Raw genomic sequence first — 18,930 nt, forward strand, 5'->3', positions numbered from 1 at the left:
TTGGAGTGTTCACAATCAGCCCTGGGGATACAGCCACATCCACTCACTGAGGTCACTGTGGTGTGTGTCCAGTCGTAGCGTTTCACTACCTCCTTGGAGTGTTCAGAATCAGCCCTGGGGATACAGCCACATCGACTCACTGAGGTCACTGTGGTGTGTGTCCAGTCGTAGCGTTTCACTACCTCCTTGGAGTGTTCAGATTCAGCCCTGGGGATACAGCCACATCCACTCACTGAGGTCACTGTGGTGTGTGTCCAGTCGTAGTGTTTCACTACCTCCTTGGAGTGTTCAGAATCAGCCCTGGGGATACAGCCACATCCACTCACTGAGGTCACTGTGGTGTGTGTCCAGTCGTAGCGTTTCACTACCTCCTTGGAGTGTTCAGAAGCAGCCCTGGGGATACAGCCACATCCACTCACTGAGGTCACTGTGGTGTGTGTCCAGTCGTAGCGTTTCACTACCTCCTTGGAGTGTTCAGAAGCAGCCCTGGGGATACAGCCACATCCACTCACTGAGGTCACTGTGGTGTGTGTCCAGTCGTAGCGTTTCACTACCTCCTTGGAGTGTTCACAATCAGCCCTGGGGATACAGCCACATCCACTCACTGAGGTCACTGTGGTGTGTGTCCAGTCGTAGTGTTTCACTACCTCCTTGGAGTGTTCACAATCAGCCCTGGGGATACAGCCACATCCACTCACTGAGGTCACTGTGGTGTGTGTCCAGTCGTAGCGTTTCACTACCTCCTTGGAGTGTTCACAATCAGCCCTGGGGATACAGCCACATCCACTCACTGAGGTCACTGTGGTGTGTGTCCAGTCGTAGCGTTTCACTACCTCCTTGGAGTGTTCAGAATCAGCCCTGGGGATACAGCCACATCCACTCACTGAGGTCACTGTGGTGTGTGTCCAGTCGTAGCGTTCACTACCTCCTTGGAGTGTTCACAATCAGCCCTGGGGATACAGCCACATCCACTCACTTAGGTCACTGTGGTGTGTGTCCAGTCGTAACGTTTCACTACCTCCTTGGAGTGTTCAGAATCAGCCCTGGGGATACAGCCACATCCACTCACTGAGGTCACTGTGGTGTGTGTCCAGTCGTAGCGTTTCACTACCTCCTTGGAGTGTTCAGAATCAGCCCTGGGGATACAGCCACATCCACTCACTGAGGTCACTGTGGTGTGTGTCCAGTCGTAGCGTTTCACTACCTCCTTGGAGTGTTCAGAATCAGCCCTGGGGATACAGCCACATCCACTCACTGAGGTCACTGTGGTGTGTGTCCAGTCGTAGCGTTTCACTACCTCCTTGGAGTGTTCAGAATCAGCCCTGGGGATACATTCACATCCACTCACTGAGGTCACTGTGGTGTGTGTCCAGTCGTAGCGTTTCACTACCTCCTTGGAGTGTTCAGAATCAGCCCTGGGGATACAGCCACATCCACTCACTGAGGTCACTGTGGTGTGTGTCCAGTCGTAGCGTTTCACTACCTCCTTGGAGTGTTCAGAATCAGCCCTGGGGATACAGCCACATCCACTCACTGAGGTCACTGTGGTGTGTGTCCAGTCGTAGCGTTTCACTACCTCCTTGGAGTGTTCAGAATCAGCCCTGGGGATACAGCCACATCGACTCACTGAGGTCACTGTGGTGTGTGTCCAGTCGTAGCGTTTCACTACCTCCTTGGAGTGTTCAGATTCAGCCCTGGGGATACAGCCACATCCACTCACTGAGGTCACTGTGGTGTGTGTCCAGTCGTAGTGTTTCACTACCTCCTTGGAGTGTTCAGAATCAGCCCTGGGGATACAGCCACATCCACTCACTGAGGTCACTGTGGTGTGTGTCCAGTCGTAGCGTTTCACTACCTCCTTGGAGTGTTCAGAAGCAGCCCTGGGGATACAGCCACATCCACTCACTGAGGTCACTGTGGTGTGTGTCCAGTCGTAGCGTTTCACTACCTCCTTGGAGTGTTCAGAAGCAGCCCTGGGGATACAGCCACATCCACTCACTGAGGTCACTGTGGTGTGTGTCCAGTCGTAGCGTTTCACTACCTCCTTGGAGTGTTCAGAATCAGCCCTGGGGATACAGCCACATCCACTCACTGAGGTCACTGTGGTGTGTGTCCAGTCGTAGCGTTTCACTACCTCCTTGGAGTGTTCACAATCAGCCCTGGGGATACAGCCACATCCACTCACTGAGGTCACTGTGGTGTGTGTCCAGTCGTAGTGTTTCACTACCTCCTTGGAGTGTTCACAATCAGCCCTGGGGATACAGCCACATCCACTCACTGAGGTCACTGTGGTGTGTGTCCAGTCGTAGCGTTTCACTACCTCCTTGGAGTGTTCAGAATCAGCCCTGGGGATACAGCCACATCCACTCACTGAGGTCACTGTGGTGTGTGTCCAGTCGTAGCGTTTCACTACCTCCTTGGAGTGTTCAGATTCAGCCCTGGGGATACAGCCACATCCACTCACTGAGGTCACTGTGGTGTGTGTCCAGTCGTAGCGTTTCACTACCTCCTTGGAGTGTTCAGAATCAGCCCTGGGGATACAGCCACATCCACTCACTGAGGTCACTGTGGTGTGTGTCCAGTCGTAGCGTTTCACTACCTCCTTGGAGTGTTCACAATCAGCCCTGGGGATACAGCCACATCCACTCACTGAGGTCACTGTGGTGTGTGTCCAGTCGTAGCGTTTCACTACCTCCTTGGAGTGTTCAGAATCAGCACTGGGGATACAGCCACATCCACTCACTGAGGTCACTGTGGTGTGTGTCCAGTCGTAGCGTTCACTACCTCCTTGGAGTGTTCAGAATCAGCCCTGGGGATACAGCCACATCCACTCACTGAGGTCACTGTGGTGTGTGTCCAGTCGTAGCGTTTCACTACCTCCTTGGAGTGTTCAGAATCAGCCCTGGGGATACAGCCACATCCACTCACTGAGGTCACTGTGGTGTGTGTCCAGTCGTAGCGTTCACTACCTCCTTGGAGTGTTCACAATCAGCCCTGGGGATACAGCCACATCCACTCACTGAGGTAACTGTGGTGTGTGTCCAGTCGTAGCGTTTCACTACCTCCTTGGAGTGTTCAGAATCAGCCCTGGGGATACAGCCACATCCACTCACTGAGGTCACTGTGGTGTGTGTCCAGTCGTAGCGTTTCACTACCTCCTTGGAGTGTTCAGAATCAGCCCTGGGGATACAGCCACATCCACTCACTGAGGTCACTGTGGTGTGTGTCCAGTCGTAGCGTTTCACTACCTCCTTGGAGTGTTCAGAATCAGCCCTGGGGATACAGCCACATCCACTCACTGAGGTCACTGTGGTGTGTGTCCAGTCGTAGCGTTTCACTACCTCCTTGGAGTGTTCAGAATCAGCCCTGGGGATACAGCCACATCCACTCACTGAGGTCACTGTGGTGTGTGTCCAGTCGTAGCGTTTCACTACCTCCTTGGAGTGTTCACAATCAGCCCTGGGGATACAGCCACATCCACTCACTGAGGTCACTGTGGTGTGTGTCCAGTCGTAGCGTTTCACTACCTCCTTGGAGTGTTCAGAATCAGCCCTGGGGATACAGCCACATCCACTCACTGAGGTCACTGTGGTGTGTGTCCAGTCGTAGCGTTTCACTACCTCCTTGGAGTGTTCAGAATCAGCCCTGGGGATACAGCCACATCCACTCACTGAGGTCACTGTGGTGTGTGTCCAGTCGTAGCGTTTCACTACCTCCTTGGAGTGTTCACAATCAGCCCTGGGGATACAGCCACATCCACTCACTGAGGTCACTGTGGTGTGTGTCCAGTCGTAGCGTTTCACTACCTCCTTGGAGTGTTCAGAATCAGCCCTGGGGATACAGCCACATCCACTCACTGAGGTCACTGTGGTGTGTGTCCAGTCGTAGCGTTTCACTACCTCCTTGGAGTGTTCAGAATCAGCCCTGGGGATACAGCCACATCCACTCACTGAGGTCACTGTGGTGTGTGTCCAGTCGTAGCGTTTCACTACCTCCTTGGAGTGTTCACAATCAGCCCTGGGGATACAGCCACATCCACTCACTGAGGTCACTGTGGTGTGTGTCCAGTCGTAGCGTTTCACTACCTCCTTGGAGTGTTCACAATCAGCCCTGGGGATACAGCCACATCCACTCACTGAGGTCACTGTGGTGTGTGTCCAGTCGTAGCGTTTCACTACCTCCTTGGAGTGTTCACAATCAGCCCTGGGGATACAGCCACATCCACTCACTGAGGTCACTGTGGTGTGTGTCCAGTCGTAGCGTTTCACTACCTCCTTGGAGTGTTCAGATTCAGCCCTGGGGATACAGCCACATCCACTCACTGAGGTCACTGTGGTGTGTGTCCAGTCGTAGCGTTCACTACCTCCTTGGAGTGTTCAGAATCAGCCCTGGGGATACAGCCACATCCACTCACTGAGGTCACTGTGGTGTGTGTCCAGTCGTAGCGTTTCACTACCTCCTTGGAGTGTTCACAATCAGCCCTGGGGATACAGCCACATCCACTCACTGAGGTCACTGTGGTGTGTGTCCAGTCGTAGCGTTCACTACCTCCTTGGAGTGTTCAGAATCAGCCCTGGGGATACAGCCACATCCACTCACTGAGGTCACTGTGGTGTGTGTCCAGTCGTAGCGTTTCACTACCTCCTTGGAGTGTTCAGAATCAGCACTGGGGATACAGCCACATCCACTCACTGAGGTCACTGTGGTGTGTGTCCAGTCGTAGTGTTTCACTACCTCCTTGGAGTGTTCAGAATCAGCCCTGGGGATACAGCCACATCCACTCACTGAGGTCACTGTGGTGTGTGTCCAGTCGTAGCGTTTCACTACCTCCTTGGAGTGTTCAGAATCAGCCCTGGGGATACAGCCACATCCACTCACTGAGGTCACTGTGGTGTGTGTCCAGTCGTAGTGTTTCACTACCTCCTTGGAGTGTTCAAAATCAGCCATGGGGATACAGCCACATCCACTCACTGAGGTCACTGTGGTGTGTGTCCAGTCGTAGCGTTTCACTACCTCCTTGGAGTGTTCAGAATCAGCCCTGGGGATACAGCCACATCCACTCACTGAGGTCACTGTGGTGTGTGTCCAGTCGTAGCGTTTCACTACCTCCTTGGAGTGTTCAGAATCAGCCCTGGGGATACAGCCACATCCACTCACTGAGGTCACTGTGGTGTGTGTCCAGTCGTAGCGTTTCACTACCTCCTTGGAGTGTTCAGAATCAGCCCTGGGGATACAGCCACATCCACTCACTGAGGTCACTGTGGTGTGTGTCCAGTCGTAGCGTTTCACTACCTCCTTGGAGTGTTCAGAATCAGCCCTGGGGATACAGCCACATCCACTCACTGAGGTCACTGTGGTGTGTGTCCAGTCGTAGCGTTTCACTACCTCCTTGGAGTGTTCAGAATCAGCCCTGGGGATACAGCCACATCCACTCACTGAGGTCACTGTGGTGTGTGTCCAGTCGTAGCGTTTCACTACCTCCTTGGAGTGTTCACAATCAGCCCTGGGGATACAGCCACATCCACTCACTGAGGTCACTGTGGTGTGTGTCCAGTCGTAGCGTTTCACTACCTCCTTGGAGTGTTCAGAATCAGCCCTGGGGATACAGCCACATCCACTCACTGAGGTCACTGTGGTGTGTGTCCAGTCGTAGCGTTTCACTACCTCCTTGGAGTGTTCAGAATCAGCACTGGGGATACAGCCACATCCACTCACTGAGGTCACTGTGGTGTGTGTCCAGTCGTAGTGTTTCACTACCTCCTTGGAGTGTTCACAATCAGCCCTGGGGATACAGCCACATCCACTCACTGAGGTCACTGTGGTGTGTGTCCAGTCGTAGCGTTTCACTACCTCCTTGGAGTGTTCAGAAGCAGCCCTGGGGATACAGCCACATCCACTCACTGAGGTCACTGTGGTGTGTGTCCAGTCGTAGCGTTTCACTACCTCCTTGGAGTGTTCAGAATCAGCCCTGGGGATACAGCCACATCCACTCACTGAGGTCACTGTGGTGTGTGTCCAGTCGTAGCGTTTCACTACCTCCTTGGAGTGTTCACAATCAGCCCTGGGGATACAGCCACATCCACTCACTGAGGTCACTGTGGTGTGTGTCCAGTCGTAGCGTTTCACTACCTCCTTGGAGTGTTCAGAATCAGCCCTGGGGATACAGCCACATCCACTCACTGAGGTCACTGTGGTGTGTGTCCAGTCGTAGCGTTTCACTACCTCCTTGGAGTGTTCAGAATCAGCCCTGGGGATACAGCCACATCCACTCACTGAGGTCACTGTGGTGTGTGTCCAGTCGTAGTGTTTCACTACCTCCTTGGAGTGTTCAAAATCAGCCATGGGGATACAGCCACATCCACTCACTGAGGTCACTGTGGTGTGTGTCCAGTCGTAGCGTTTCACTACCTCCTTGGAGTGTTCAGAATCAGCCCTGGGGATACAGCCACATCCACTCACTGAGGTCACTGTGGTGTGTGTCCAGTCGTAGCGTTTCACTACCTCCTTGGAGTGTTCAGAATCAGCCCTGGGGATACAGCCACATCCACTCACTGAGGTCACTGTGGTGTGTGTCCAGTCGTAGCGTTTCACTACCTCCTTGGAGTGTTCAGAATCAGCCCTGGGGATACAGCCACATCCACTCACTGAGGTCACTGTGGTGTGTGTCCAGTCGTAGCGTTTCACTACCTCCTTGGAGTGTTCAGAATCAGCCCTGGGGATACAGCCACATCCACTCACTGAGGTCACTGTGGTGTGTGTCCAGTCGTAGCGTTTCACTACCTCCTTGGAGTGTTCAGAATCAGCCCTGGGGATACAGCCACATCCACTCACTGAGGTCACTGTGGTGTGTGTCCAGTCGTAGCGTTTCACTACCTCCTTGGAGTGTTCACAATCAGCCCTGGGGATACAGCCACATCCACTCACTGAGGTCACTGTGGTGTGTGTCCAGTCGTAGCGTTTCACTACCTCCTTGGAGTGTTCAGAATCAGCCCTGGGGATACAGCCACATCCACTCACTGAGGTCACTGTGGTGTGTGTCCAGTCGTAGCGTTCACTACCTCCTTGGAGTGTTCAGAATCAGCCCTGGGGATACAGCCACATCCACTCACTGAGGTCACTGTGGTGTGTGTCCAGTCGTAGCGTTCACTACCTCCTTGGAGTGTTCAGAATCAGCCCTGGGGATACAGCCACATCCACTCACTGAGGTCACTGTGGTGTGTGTCCAGTCGTGGCGTTTCACTACCTCCTTGGAGTGTTCAGAATCAGCCCTGGGGATACAGCCACATCCACTCACTGAGGTCACTGTGGTGTGTGTCCAGTCGTAGCGTTTCACTACCTCCTTGGAGTGTTCAGAATCAGCCCTGGGGATACAGCCACATCCACTCACTGAGGTCACTGTGGTGTGTGTCCAGTCGTAAGCGTTTCACTACCTCCTTGGAGTGTTCAGAATCAGCCCTGGGGATACAGCCACATCCACTCACTGAGGTCACTGTGGTGTGTGTCCAGTCGTAGCGTTCACTACCTCCTTGGAGTGTTCACAATCAGCCCTGGGGATACAGCCACATCCACTCACTGAGGTCACTGTGGTGTGTGTCCAGTCGTAAGCGTTTCACTACCTCCTTGGAGTGTTCACAATCAGCCCTGGGGATACAGCCACATCCACTCACTGAGGTCACTGTGGTGTGTGTCCAGTCGTAGCGTTTCACTACCTCCTTGGAGTGTTCAGAATCAGCCCTGGGGATACAGCCACATCCACTCACTGAGGTCACTGTGGTGTGTGTCCAGTCGTAGCGTTTCACTACCTCCTTGGAGTGTTCACAATCAGCCCTGGGGATACAGCCACATCCACTCACTGAGGTCACTGTGGTGTGTGTCCAGTCGTAGCGTTTCACTACCTCCTTGGAGTGTTCACAATCAGCCCTGGGGATACAGCCACATCCACTCACTGAGGTCACTGTGGTGTGTGTCCAGTCGTAGCGTTCACTACCTCCTTGGAGTGTTCAGAATCAGCCCTGGGGATACAGCCACATCCACTCACTGAGGTCACTGTGGTGTGTGTCCAGTCGTAGCGTTTCACTACCTCCTTGGAGTGTTCAGAATCAGCCCTGGGGATACAGCCACATCCACTCACTGAGGTCACTGTGGTGTGTGTCCAGTCGTAGCGTTTCACTACCTCCTTGGAGTGTTCAGAATCAGCACTGGGGATACAGCCACATCCACTCACTGAGGTCACTGTGGTGTGTGTCCAGTCGTAGCGTTTCACTACCTCCTTGGAGTGTTCACAATCAGCCCTGGGGATACAGCCACATCCACTCACTGAGGTCACTGTGGTGTGTGTCCAGTCGTAGCGTTTCACTACCTCCTTGGAGTGTTCAGAATCAGCCCTGGGGATACAGCCACATCCACTCACTGAGGTCACTGTGGTGTGTGTCCAGTCGTAGCGTTTCACTACCTCCTTGGAGTGTTCACAATCAGCCCTGGGGATACAGCCACATCCACTCACTGAGGTCACTGTGGTGTGTGTCCAGTCGTAGCGTTTCACTACCTCCTTGGAGTGTTCACAATCAGCCCTGGGGATACAGCCACATCCACTCACTGAGGTCACTGTGGTGTGTGTCCAGTCGTAGCGTTTCACTACCTCCTTGGAGTGTTCAGAATCAGCCCTGGGGATACAGCCACATCCACTCACTGAGGTCACTGTGGTGTGTGTCCAGTCGTAGCGTTTCACTACCTCCTTGGAGTGTTCAGAATCAGCCCTGGGGATACAGCCACATCCACTCACTGAGGTCACTGTGGTGTGTGTCCAGTCGTAGCGTTTCACTACCTCCTTGGAGTGTTCACAATCAGCCCTGGGGATACAGCCACATCCACTCACTGAGGTCACTGTGGTGTGTGTCCAGTCGTAGCGTTTCACTACCTCCTTGGAGTGTTCACAATCAGCCCTGGGGATACAGCCACATCCACTCACTGAGGTCACTGTGGTGTGTGTCCAGTCGTAGCGTTTCACTACCTCCTTGGAGTGTTCAGAATCAGCCCTGGGGATACAGCCACATCCACTCACTGAGGTCACTGTGGTGTGTGTCCAGTCGTAGCGTTTCACTACCTCCTTGGAGTGTTCACAATCAGCCCTGGGGATACAGCCACATCCACTCACTGAGGTCACTGTGGTGTGTGTCCAGTCGTAGCGTTTCACTACCTCCTTGGAGTGTTCACAATCAGCCCTGGGGATACAGCCACATCCACTCACTGAGGTCACTGTGGTGTGTGTCCAGTCGTAGCGTTTCACTACCTCCTTGGAGTGTTCAGAATCAGCCCTGGGGATACAGCCACATCCACTCACTGAGGTCACTGTGGTGTGTGTCCAGTCGTAGCGTTTCACTACCTCCTTGGAGTGTTCAGATTCAGCCCTGGGGATACAGCCACATCCACTCACTGAGGTCACTGTGGTGTGTGTCCAGTCGTAGCGTTTCACTACCTCCTTGGAGTGTTCACAATCAGCCCTGGGGATACAGCCACATCCACTCACTGAGGTCACTGTGGTGTGTGTCCAGTCGTAGCGTTTCACTACCTCCTTGGAGTGTTCACAATCAGCCCTGGGGATACAGCCACATCCACTCACTGAGGTCACTGTGGTGTGTGTCCAGTCGTAAGCGTTTCACTACCTCCTTGGAGTGTTCAGATTCAGCCCTGGGGATACAGCCACATCCACTCACTGAGGTCACTGTGGTGTGTGTCCAGTCGTAGCGTTTCACTACCTCCTTGGAGTGTTCACAATCAGCCCTGGGGATACAGCCACATCCACTCACTGAGGTCACTGTGGTGTGTGTCCAGTCGTAGCGTTTCACTACCTCCTTGGAGTGTTCAGAAGCAGCCCTGGGGATACAGCCACATCCACTCACTGAGGTCACTGTGGTGTGTGTCCAGTCGTAGCGTTTCACTACCTCCTTGGAGTGTTCACAATCAGCCCTGGGGATACAGCCACATCCACTCACTGAGGTCACTGTGGTGTGTGTCCAGTCGTAGCGTTTCACTACCTCCTTGGAGTGTTCAGAATCAGCCCTGGGGATACAGCCACATCCACTCACTGAGGTCACTGTGGTGTGTGTCCAGTCGTAGCGTTTCACTACCTCCTTGGAGTGTTCACAATCAGCCCTGGGGATACAGCCACATCCACTCACTGAGGTCACTGTGGTGTGTGTCCAGTCGTAGCGTTTCACTACCTCCTTGGAGTGTTCAGAATCAGCCCTGGGGATACAGCCACATCCACTCACTGAGGTCACTGTGGTGTGTGTCCAGTCGTAGCGTTTCACTACCTCCTTGGAGTGTTCAGAATCAGCCCTGGGGATACAGCCACATCCACTCACTGAGGTCACTGTGGTGTGTGTCCAGTCGTAGCGTTTCACTACCTCCTTGGAGTGTTCACAATCAGCCATGGGGATACAGCCACATCCACTCACTGAGGTCACTGTGGTGTGTGTCCAGTCGTAGCGTTTCACTACCTCCTTGGAGTGTTCAGAATCAGCCCTGGGGATACAGCCACATCCACTCACTGAGGTCACTGTGGTGTGTGTCCAGTCGTAGCGTTTCACTACCTCCTTGGAGTGTTCAGAATCAGCCCTGGGGATACAGCCACATCCACTCACTGAGGTCACTGTGGTGTGTGTCCAGTCGTAGCGTTTCACTACCTCCTTGGAGTGTTCAGAATCAGCCCTGGGGATACAGCCACATCCACTCACTGAGGTCACTGTGGTGTGTGTCCAGTCGTAGCGTTTCACTACCTCCTTGGAGTGTTCAGAATCAGCCCTGGGGATACAGCCACATCCACTCACTGAGGTCACTGTGGTGTGTGTCCAGTCGTAGCGTTTCACTACCTCCTTGGAGTGTTCACAATCAGCCCTGGGGATACAGCCACATCCACTCACTGAGGTCACTGTGGTGTGTGTCCAGTCGTAGCGTTTCACTACCTCCTTGGAGTGTTCACAATCAGCCCTGGGGATACAGCCACATCCACTCACTGAGGTCACTGTGGTGTGTGTCCAGTCGTAGTGTTTCACTACCTCCTTGGAGTGTTCACAATCAGCCCTGGGGATACAGCCACATCCACTCACTGAGGTCACTGTGGTGTGTGTCCAGTCGTAGCGTTTCACTACCTCCTTGGAGTGTTCAGAATCAGCCCTGGGGATACAGCCACATCCACTCACTGAGGTCACTGTGGTGTGTGTCCAGTCGTAGCGTTTCACTACCTCCTTGGAGTGTTCAGAATCAGCCCTGGGGATACAGCCACATCCACTCACTGAGGTCACTGTGGTGTGTGTCCAGTCGTAGCGTTTCACTACCTCCTTGGAGTGTTCAGAATCAGCACTGGGGATACAGCCACATCCACTCACTGAGGTCACTGTGGTGTGTGTCCAGTCGTAGTGTTTCACTACCTCCTTGGAGTGTTCAGAATCAGCCCTGGGGATACAGCCACATCCACTCACTGAGGTCACTGTGGTGTGTGTCCAGTCGTAGCGTTTCACTACCTCCTTGGAGTGTTCACAATCAGCCCTGGGGATACAGCCACATCCACTCACTGAGGTCACTGTGGTGTGTGTCCAGTCGTAGCGTTTCACTACCTCCTTGGAGTGTTCAGAATCAGCCCTGGGGATACAGCCACATCCACTCACTGAGGTCACTGTGGTGTGTGTCCAGTCGTAGCGTTTCACTACCTCCTTGGAGTGTTCAGAATCAGCCCTGGGGATACAGCCACATCCACTCACTGAGGTCACTGTGGTGTGTGTCCAGTCGTAGCGTTTCACTACCTCCTTGGAGTGTTCAGAATCAGCCCTGGGGATACAGCCACATCCACTCACTGAGGTCACTGTGGTGTGTGTCCAGTCGTAGCGTTTCACTACCTCCTTGGAGTGTTCAGAATCAGCCCTGGGGATACAGCCACATCCACTCACTGAGGTCACTGTGGTGTGTGTCCAGTCGTAGTGTTTCACTACCTCCTTGGAGTGTTCAGAATCAGCCCTGGGGATACAGCCACATCCACTCACTGAGGTCACTGTGGTGTGTGTCCAGTCGTAGCGTTTCACTACCTCCTTGGAGTGTTCAGAATCAGCCCTGGGGATACAGCCACATCCACTCACTGAGGTCACTGTGGTGTGTGTCCAGTCGTAGCGTTTCACTACCTCCTTGGAGTGTTCAGAATCAGCCCTGGGGATACAGCCACATCCACTCACTGAGGTCACTGTGGTGTGTGTCCAGTCGTAGCGTTTCACTACCTCCTTGGAGTGTTCACAATCAGCCCTGGGGATACAGCCACATCCACTCACTGAGGTCACTGTGGTGTGTGTCCAGTCGTAGCGTTTCACTACCTCCTTGGAGTGTTCAGAATCAGCCCTGGGGATACAGCCACATCCACTCACTGAGGTCACTGTGGTGTGTGTCCAGTCGTAGCGTTTCACTACCTCCTTGGAGTGTTCAGATTCAGCCCTGGGGATACAGCCACATCCACTCACTGAGGTCACTGTGGTGTGTGTCCAGTCGTAGCGTTTCACTACCTCCTTGGAGTGTTCAGAATCAGCCCTGGGGATACAGCCACATCCACTCACTGAGGTCACTGTGGTGTGTGTCCAGTCGTAGCGTTTCACTACCTCCTTGGAGTGTTCACAATCAGCCCTGGGGATACAGCCACATCCACTCACTGAGGTCACTGTGGTGTGTGTCCAGTCGTAGCGTTTCACTACCTCCTTGGAGTGTTCAGAATCAGCCCTGGGGATACAGCCACATCCACTCACTGAGGTCACTGTGGTGTGTGTCCAGTCGTAGCGTTTCACTACCTCCTTGGAGTGTTCAGATTCAGCCCTGGGGATACAGCCACATCCACTCACTGAGGTCACTGTGGTGTGTGTCCAGTCGTAGCGTTTCACTACCTCCTTGGAGTGTTCACAATCAGCCCTGGGGATACAGCCACATCCACTCACTGAGGTCACTGTGGTGTGTGTCCAGTCGTAGCGTTTCACTACCTCCTTGGAGTGTTCAGATTCAGCCCTGGGGATACAGCCACATCCACTCACTGAGGTCACTGTGGTGTGTGTCCAGTCGTAGCGTTTCACTACCTCCTTGGAGTGTTCACAATCAGCCCTGGGGATACAGCCACATCCACTCACTGAGGTCACTGTGGTGTGTGTCCAGTCGTAGCGTTTCACTACCTCCTTGGAGTGTTCACAATCAGCCCTGGGGATACAGCCACATCCACTCACTGAGGTCACTGTGGTGTGTGTCCAGTCGTAGCGTTTCACTACCTCCTTGGAGTGTTCAGAATCAGCCCTGGGGATACAGCCACATCCACTCACTGAGGTCACTGTGGTGTGTGTCCAGTCGTAGCGTTTCACTACCTCCTTGGAGTGTTCACAATCAGCCCTGGGGATACAGCCACATCCACTCACTGAGGTCACTGTGGTGTGTGTCCAGTCGTAGCGTTTCACTACCTCCTTGGAGTGTTCAGAATCAGCCCTGGGGATACAGCCACATCCACTCACTGAGGTCACTGTGGTGTGTGTCCAGTCGTAGCGTTTCACTACCTCCTTGGAGTGTTCACAATCAGCCCTGGGGATACAGCCACATCCACTCACTGAGGTCACTGTGGTGTGTGTCCAGTCGTAGCGTTTCACTACCTCCTTGGAGTGTTCACAATCAGCCCTGGGGATACAGCCACATCCACTCACTGAGGTCACTGTGGTGTGTGTCCAGTCGTAGCGTTTCACTACCTCCTTGGAGTGTTCAGAATCAGCCCTGGGGATACAGCCACATCCACTCACTGAGGTCACTGTGGTGTGTGTCCAGTCGTAGCGTTTCACTACCTCCTTGGAGTGTTCACAATCAGCCCTGGGGATACAGCCACATCCACTCACTGAGGTCACTGTGGTGTGTGTCCAGTCGTAGCGTTTCACTACCTCCTTGGAGTGTTCACAATCAGCCCTGGGGATACAGCCACATCCACTCACTGAGGTCACTGTGGTGTGTGTCCAGTCGTAGCGTTTCACTACCTCCTTGGAGTGTTCAGAATCAGCACTGGGGATACAGCCACATCCACTCACTGAGGTCACTGTGGTGTGTGTCCAGTCGTAGCGTTTCACTACCTCCTTGGAGTGTTCAGAATCAGCCCTGGGGATACAGCCACATCCACTCACTGAGGTCACTGTGGTGTGTGTCCAGTCGTAGCGTTTCACTACCTCCTTGGAGTGTTCAGAATCAGCACTGGGGATACAGCCACATCCACTCACTGAGGTCACTGTGGTGTGTGTCCAGTCGTAGCGTTTCACTACCTCCTTGGAGTGTTCAGATTCAGCCCTGGGGATACAGCCACATCCACTCACTGAGGTCACTGTGGTGTGTGTCCAGTCGTAGCGTTTCACTACCTCCTTGGAGTGTTCAGATTCAGCCCTGGGGATACAGCCACATCCACTCACTGAGGTCACTGTGGTGTGTGTCCAGTCGTAGCGTTTCACTACCTCCTTGGAGTGTTCAGAATCAGCCCTGGGGATACAGCCACATCCACTCACTGAGGTCACTGTGGTGTGTGTCCAGTCGTAGCGTTTCACTACCTCCTTGGAGTGTTCAGAATCAGCCCTGGGGATACAGCCACATCCACTCACTGAGGTCACTGTGGTGTGTGTCCAGTCGTAGCGTTTCACTACCTCCTTGGAGTGTTCACAATCAGCCCTGGGGATACAGCCACATCCACTCACTGAGGTCACTGTGGTGTGTGTCCAGTCGTAGCGTTTCACTACCTCCTTGGAGTGTTCAGAATCAGCACTGGGGATACAGCCACATCCACTCACTGAGGTCACTGTGGTGTGTGTCCAGTCGTAGCGCCACCACCTCCTTGGAGTGTTCAGAATCAGCCCTGGGGATACAGCCACATCCACTCACTGAGGTCACTGTGGTGTGTGTCCAGTCGTAGCGTTTCACTACCTCCTTGGAGTGTTCAGAATCAGCCCTGGGGATACAGCCACATCCACTCACTGAGGTCACTGTGGTGTGTGTCCAGTCGTAGCTTTTCACTACCTCCTTGGAGTGTTCAGAATCAGCCATGGGGATACAGCCACATCCACTCACTGAGGTCACTGTGGTGTGTGTCCAGTCGTAGCGTTTCACTACCTCCTTGGAGTGTTCACAATCAGCCCTGGGGATACAGCCACATCCACTCACTGAGGTCACTGTGGTGTGTGTCCAGTCGTAGCGTTTCACTACCTCCTTGGAGTGTTCACAATCAGCCCTGGGGATACAGCCACATCCACTCACTGAGGTCACTGTGGTGTGTGTCCAGTCGTAGCGTTTCACTACCTCCTTGGAGTGTTCAGAATCAGCCCTGGGGATACAGCCACATCCACTCACTGAGGTCACTGTGGTGTGTGTCCAGTCGTAGCGTTTCACTACCTCCTTGGAGTGTTCAGAATCAGCACTGGGGATACAGCCACATCCACTCACTGAGGTCACTGTGGTGTGTGTCCAGTCGTAGCGTTTCACTACCTCCTTGGAGTGTTCAGATTCAGCCCTGGGGATACAGCCACATCCACTCACTGAGGTCACTGTGGTGTGTGTCCAGTCGTAGCGTTCCACTACCTCCTTGGAGTGTTCAGAATCAGCCCTGGGGATACAGCCACATCCACTCACTGAGGTCACTGTGGTGTGTGTCCAGTCGTAGCTTCACTACCTCCTTGGAGTGTTCACAATCAGCCCTGGGGATACAGCCACATCCACTCACTGAGGTCACTGTGGTGTGTGTCCAGTCGTAGCGTTTCACTACCTCCTTGGAGTGTTCAGAATCAGCCCTGGGGATACAGCCACATCCACTCACTGAGGTCACTGTGGTGTGTGTCCAGTCGTAGCGTTTCACTACCTCCTTGGAGTGTTCAGAATCAGCCCTGGGGATACAGCCACATCCACTCACTGAGGTCACTGTGGTGTGTGTCCAGTCGTAGCGTTTCACTACCTCCTTGGAGTGTTCACAATCAGCCCTGGGGATACAGCCACATCCACTCACTGAGGTCACTGTGGTGTGTGTCCAGTCGTAGCGTTCACTACCTCCTTGGAGTGTTCAGAATCAGCCCTGGGGATACAGCCACATCCACTCACTGAGGTCACTGTGGTGTGTGTCCAGTCGTAGCGTTTCACTACCTCCTTGGAGTGTTCAGAATCAGCCCTGGGGATACAGCCACATCCACTCACTGAGGTCACTGTGGTGTGTGTCCAGTCGTAGCGTTTCACTACCTCCTTGGAGTGTTCACAATCAGCCCTGGGGATACAGCCACATCCACTCACTGAGGTCACTGTGGTGTGTGTCCAGTCGTAGCGTTTCACTACCTCCTTGGAGTGTTCAGATTCAGCCCTGGGGATACAGCCACATCCACTCACTGAGGTCACTGTGGTGTGTGTCCAGTCGTAGCGTTCACTACCTCCTTGGAGTGTTCACAATCAGCCCTGGGGATACAGCCACATCCACTCACTGAGGTCACTGTGGTGTGTGTCCAGTCGTAGCGTTTCACTACCTCCTTGGAGTGTTCAGAATCAGCCCTGGGGATACAGCCACATCCACTCACTGAGGTCACTGTGGTGTGTGTCCAGTCGTAGCGTTTCACTACCTCCTTGGAGTGTTCACAATCAGCCCTGGGGATACAGCCACATCCACTCACTGAGGTCACTGTGGTGTGTGTCCAGTCGTAGCGTTTCACTACCTCCTTGGAGTGTTCAGAATCAGCCCTGGGGATACAGCCACATCCACTCACTGAGGTCACTGTGGTGTGTGTCCAGTCGTAGCGTTCACTACCTCCTTGGAGTGTTCACAATCAGCCCTGGGGATACAGCCACATCCACTCACTGAGGTCACTGTGGTGTGTGTCCAGTCGTAGCGTTTCACTACCTCCTTGGAGTGTTCAGATTCAGCCCTGGGGATACAGCCACATCCACTCACTGAGGTCACTGTGGTGTGTGTCCAGTCGTAGCGTTTCACTACCTCCTTGGAGTGTTCAGAATCAGCCCTGGGGATACAGCCACATCCACTCACTGAGGTCACTGTGGTGTGTGTCCAGTCGTAGCGTTTCACTACCTCCTTGGAGTGTTCAGAATCAGCCCTGGGGATACAGCCACATCCACTCACTGAGGTCACTGTGGTGTGTGTCCAGTCGTAGCGTTTCACTACCTCCTTGGAGTGTTCACAATCAGCCCTGGGGATACAGCCACATCCACTCACTGAGGTCACTGTGGTGTGTGTCCAGTCGTAGCGTTTCACTACCTCCTTGGAGTGTTCAGAATCAGCCCTGGGGATACAGCCACATCCACTCACTGAGGTCACTGTGGTGTGTGTCCAGTCGTAGCGTTTCACTACCTCCTTGGAGTGTTCAGAATCAGCCCTGGGGATACAGCCACATCCACTCACTGAGGTCACTGTGGTGTGTGTCCAGTCGTAGCGTTTCACTACCTCCTTGGAGTGTTCAGAATCAGCCCTGGGGATACAGCCACATCCACTCACTGAGGTCACTGTGGTGTGTGTCCAGTCGTAGCGTTTCACTACCTCCTTGGAGTGTTCAGAATCAGCCCTGGGGATACAGCCACATCCACTCACTGAGGTCACTGTGGTGTGTGTCCAGTCGTAGCGTTTCACTACCTCCTTGGAGTGTTCAGATTCAGCCCTGGGGATACAGCCACATCCACTCACTGAGGTCACTGTGGTGTGTGTCCAGTCGTAGCGTTTCACTACCTCCTTGGAGTGTTCAGAATCAGCCCTGGGGATACAGCCACATCCACTCACTGAGGTCACTGTGGTGTGTGTCCAGTCGTAGCGTTTCACTACCTCCTTGGAGTGTTCAGAATCAGCCCTGGGGATACAGCCACATCCACTCACTGAGGTCACTGTGGTGTGTGTCCAGTCGTAGCGTTCACTACCTCCTTGGAGTGTTCAGAATCAGCCCTGGGGATACAGCCACATCCACTCACTGAGGTCACTGTGGTGTGTGTCCAGTCGTAGCGTTTCACTACCTCCTTGGAGTGTTCAGAATCAGCCCTGGGGATACAGCCACATCCACTCACTGAGGTCACTGATTAGGACTAAACCATTTAAAATGCCACTGTTTTTTCTACTTCAACAGCATTTAGACAGTGAAGGTGGCTCGTGCATTATCACAGAGGTCTTATGATATGGGTTGTACCTGCTCTCTTGCCATTCCTGTGCACAGGCCACTTTCACAGAGTCATGCATGTTGTTGACCCTCTTGAGGGCATCGATGGCATTGAACTCAATGCCATAGCCGTCTGTGTGCTGGATGCGTAGAACGTTGTCCCCAAACAGCATCTCTGGGAGCGAGGGCATGTGCATCTCCTTCCCTAACCTGGGACCAAACTGTCTTGAAACCTGAACAACTAACCTCAATGCAGCTTAGTTGGTAAATTGACGAGATTTGAATGACTAAAAGTAAGTCTAAGTCGATAAACAAGGTACCCAATGTAGACTAAACCTTAAGTATTTGACACAAAATACTTGGAATAGCTTACCGTTCAATGTCCTTAGATTTCATAATGTGGGTTTTTGCAGCAGTGACTTTCCATGGTCCGAATGTGAAGTCTTGCTTACTGCTCTTAAACCCATGGGTCATCATGGCTGACAAATTGGCAAACATCAACTGTAAATACAGACACCAAACCCATCAGAGACAGAAGTAAAGGACGCCACGATAGCCTAGACAGCCAATAGTGGCCGCTAGATCTGCACTGTCTAGGATTCATGTGTATTCCTGGTATTACACTAGCGTCCCCGTGGACCGGCTGGTAAATAAAACATCCGTCATTGGGGCTTCATCATTTTCCTTACATCGCTTTAAAACGGTGAGCTGTTGGGTAAAAATGGTACAAATGTATAATGTAATGTGTAATGTAATGTGATGTTGT

At 53.2% G+C, this 18,930-nt stretch overlaps 1 protein-coding gene across 1 annotated transcript in view; it reads right to left on the reverse strand.

The window, feature by feature from the left end:
* The window catches only part of LOC135548878 (TIP41-like protein), a 34,482-nt gene that overhangs the window by 10,032 nt on the left and 5,520 nt on the right, over positions 1-18,930 (reverse strand). The window contains exons 2-4 of the mRNA XM_064978936.1: positions 18,538-18,665; positions 18,195-18,374; positions 17,979-18,049 (exon numbers count right to left, since the gene is read on the reverse strand). Coding sequence (XP_064835008.1) covers positions 17,979-18,049; positions 18,195-18,374; positions 18,538-18,662 — 376 coding nt within the window. The 5' untranslated portion in view covers positions 18,663-18,665. The remainder of the gene's footprint in view (positions 1-17,978; positions 18,050-18,194; positions 18,375-18,537; positions 18,666-18,930) is intronic.

Source organism: Oncorhynchus masou, chromosome 11 (assembly GCF_036934945.1).
Source record: "Oncorhynchus masou masou isolate Uvic2021 chromosome 11, UVic_Omas_1.1, whole genome shotgun sequence".
In the NCBI taxonomy this organism is placed as follows: Eukaryota; Metazoa; Chordata; class Actinopteri; order Salmoniformes; family Salmonidae; genus Oncorhynchus; species Oncorhynchus masou.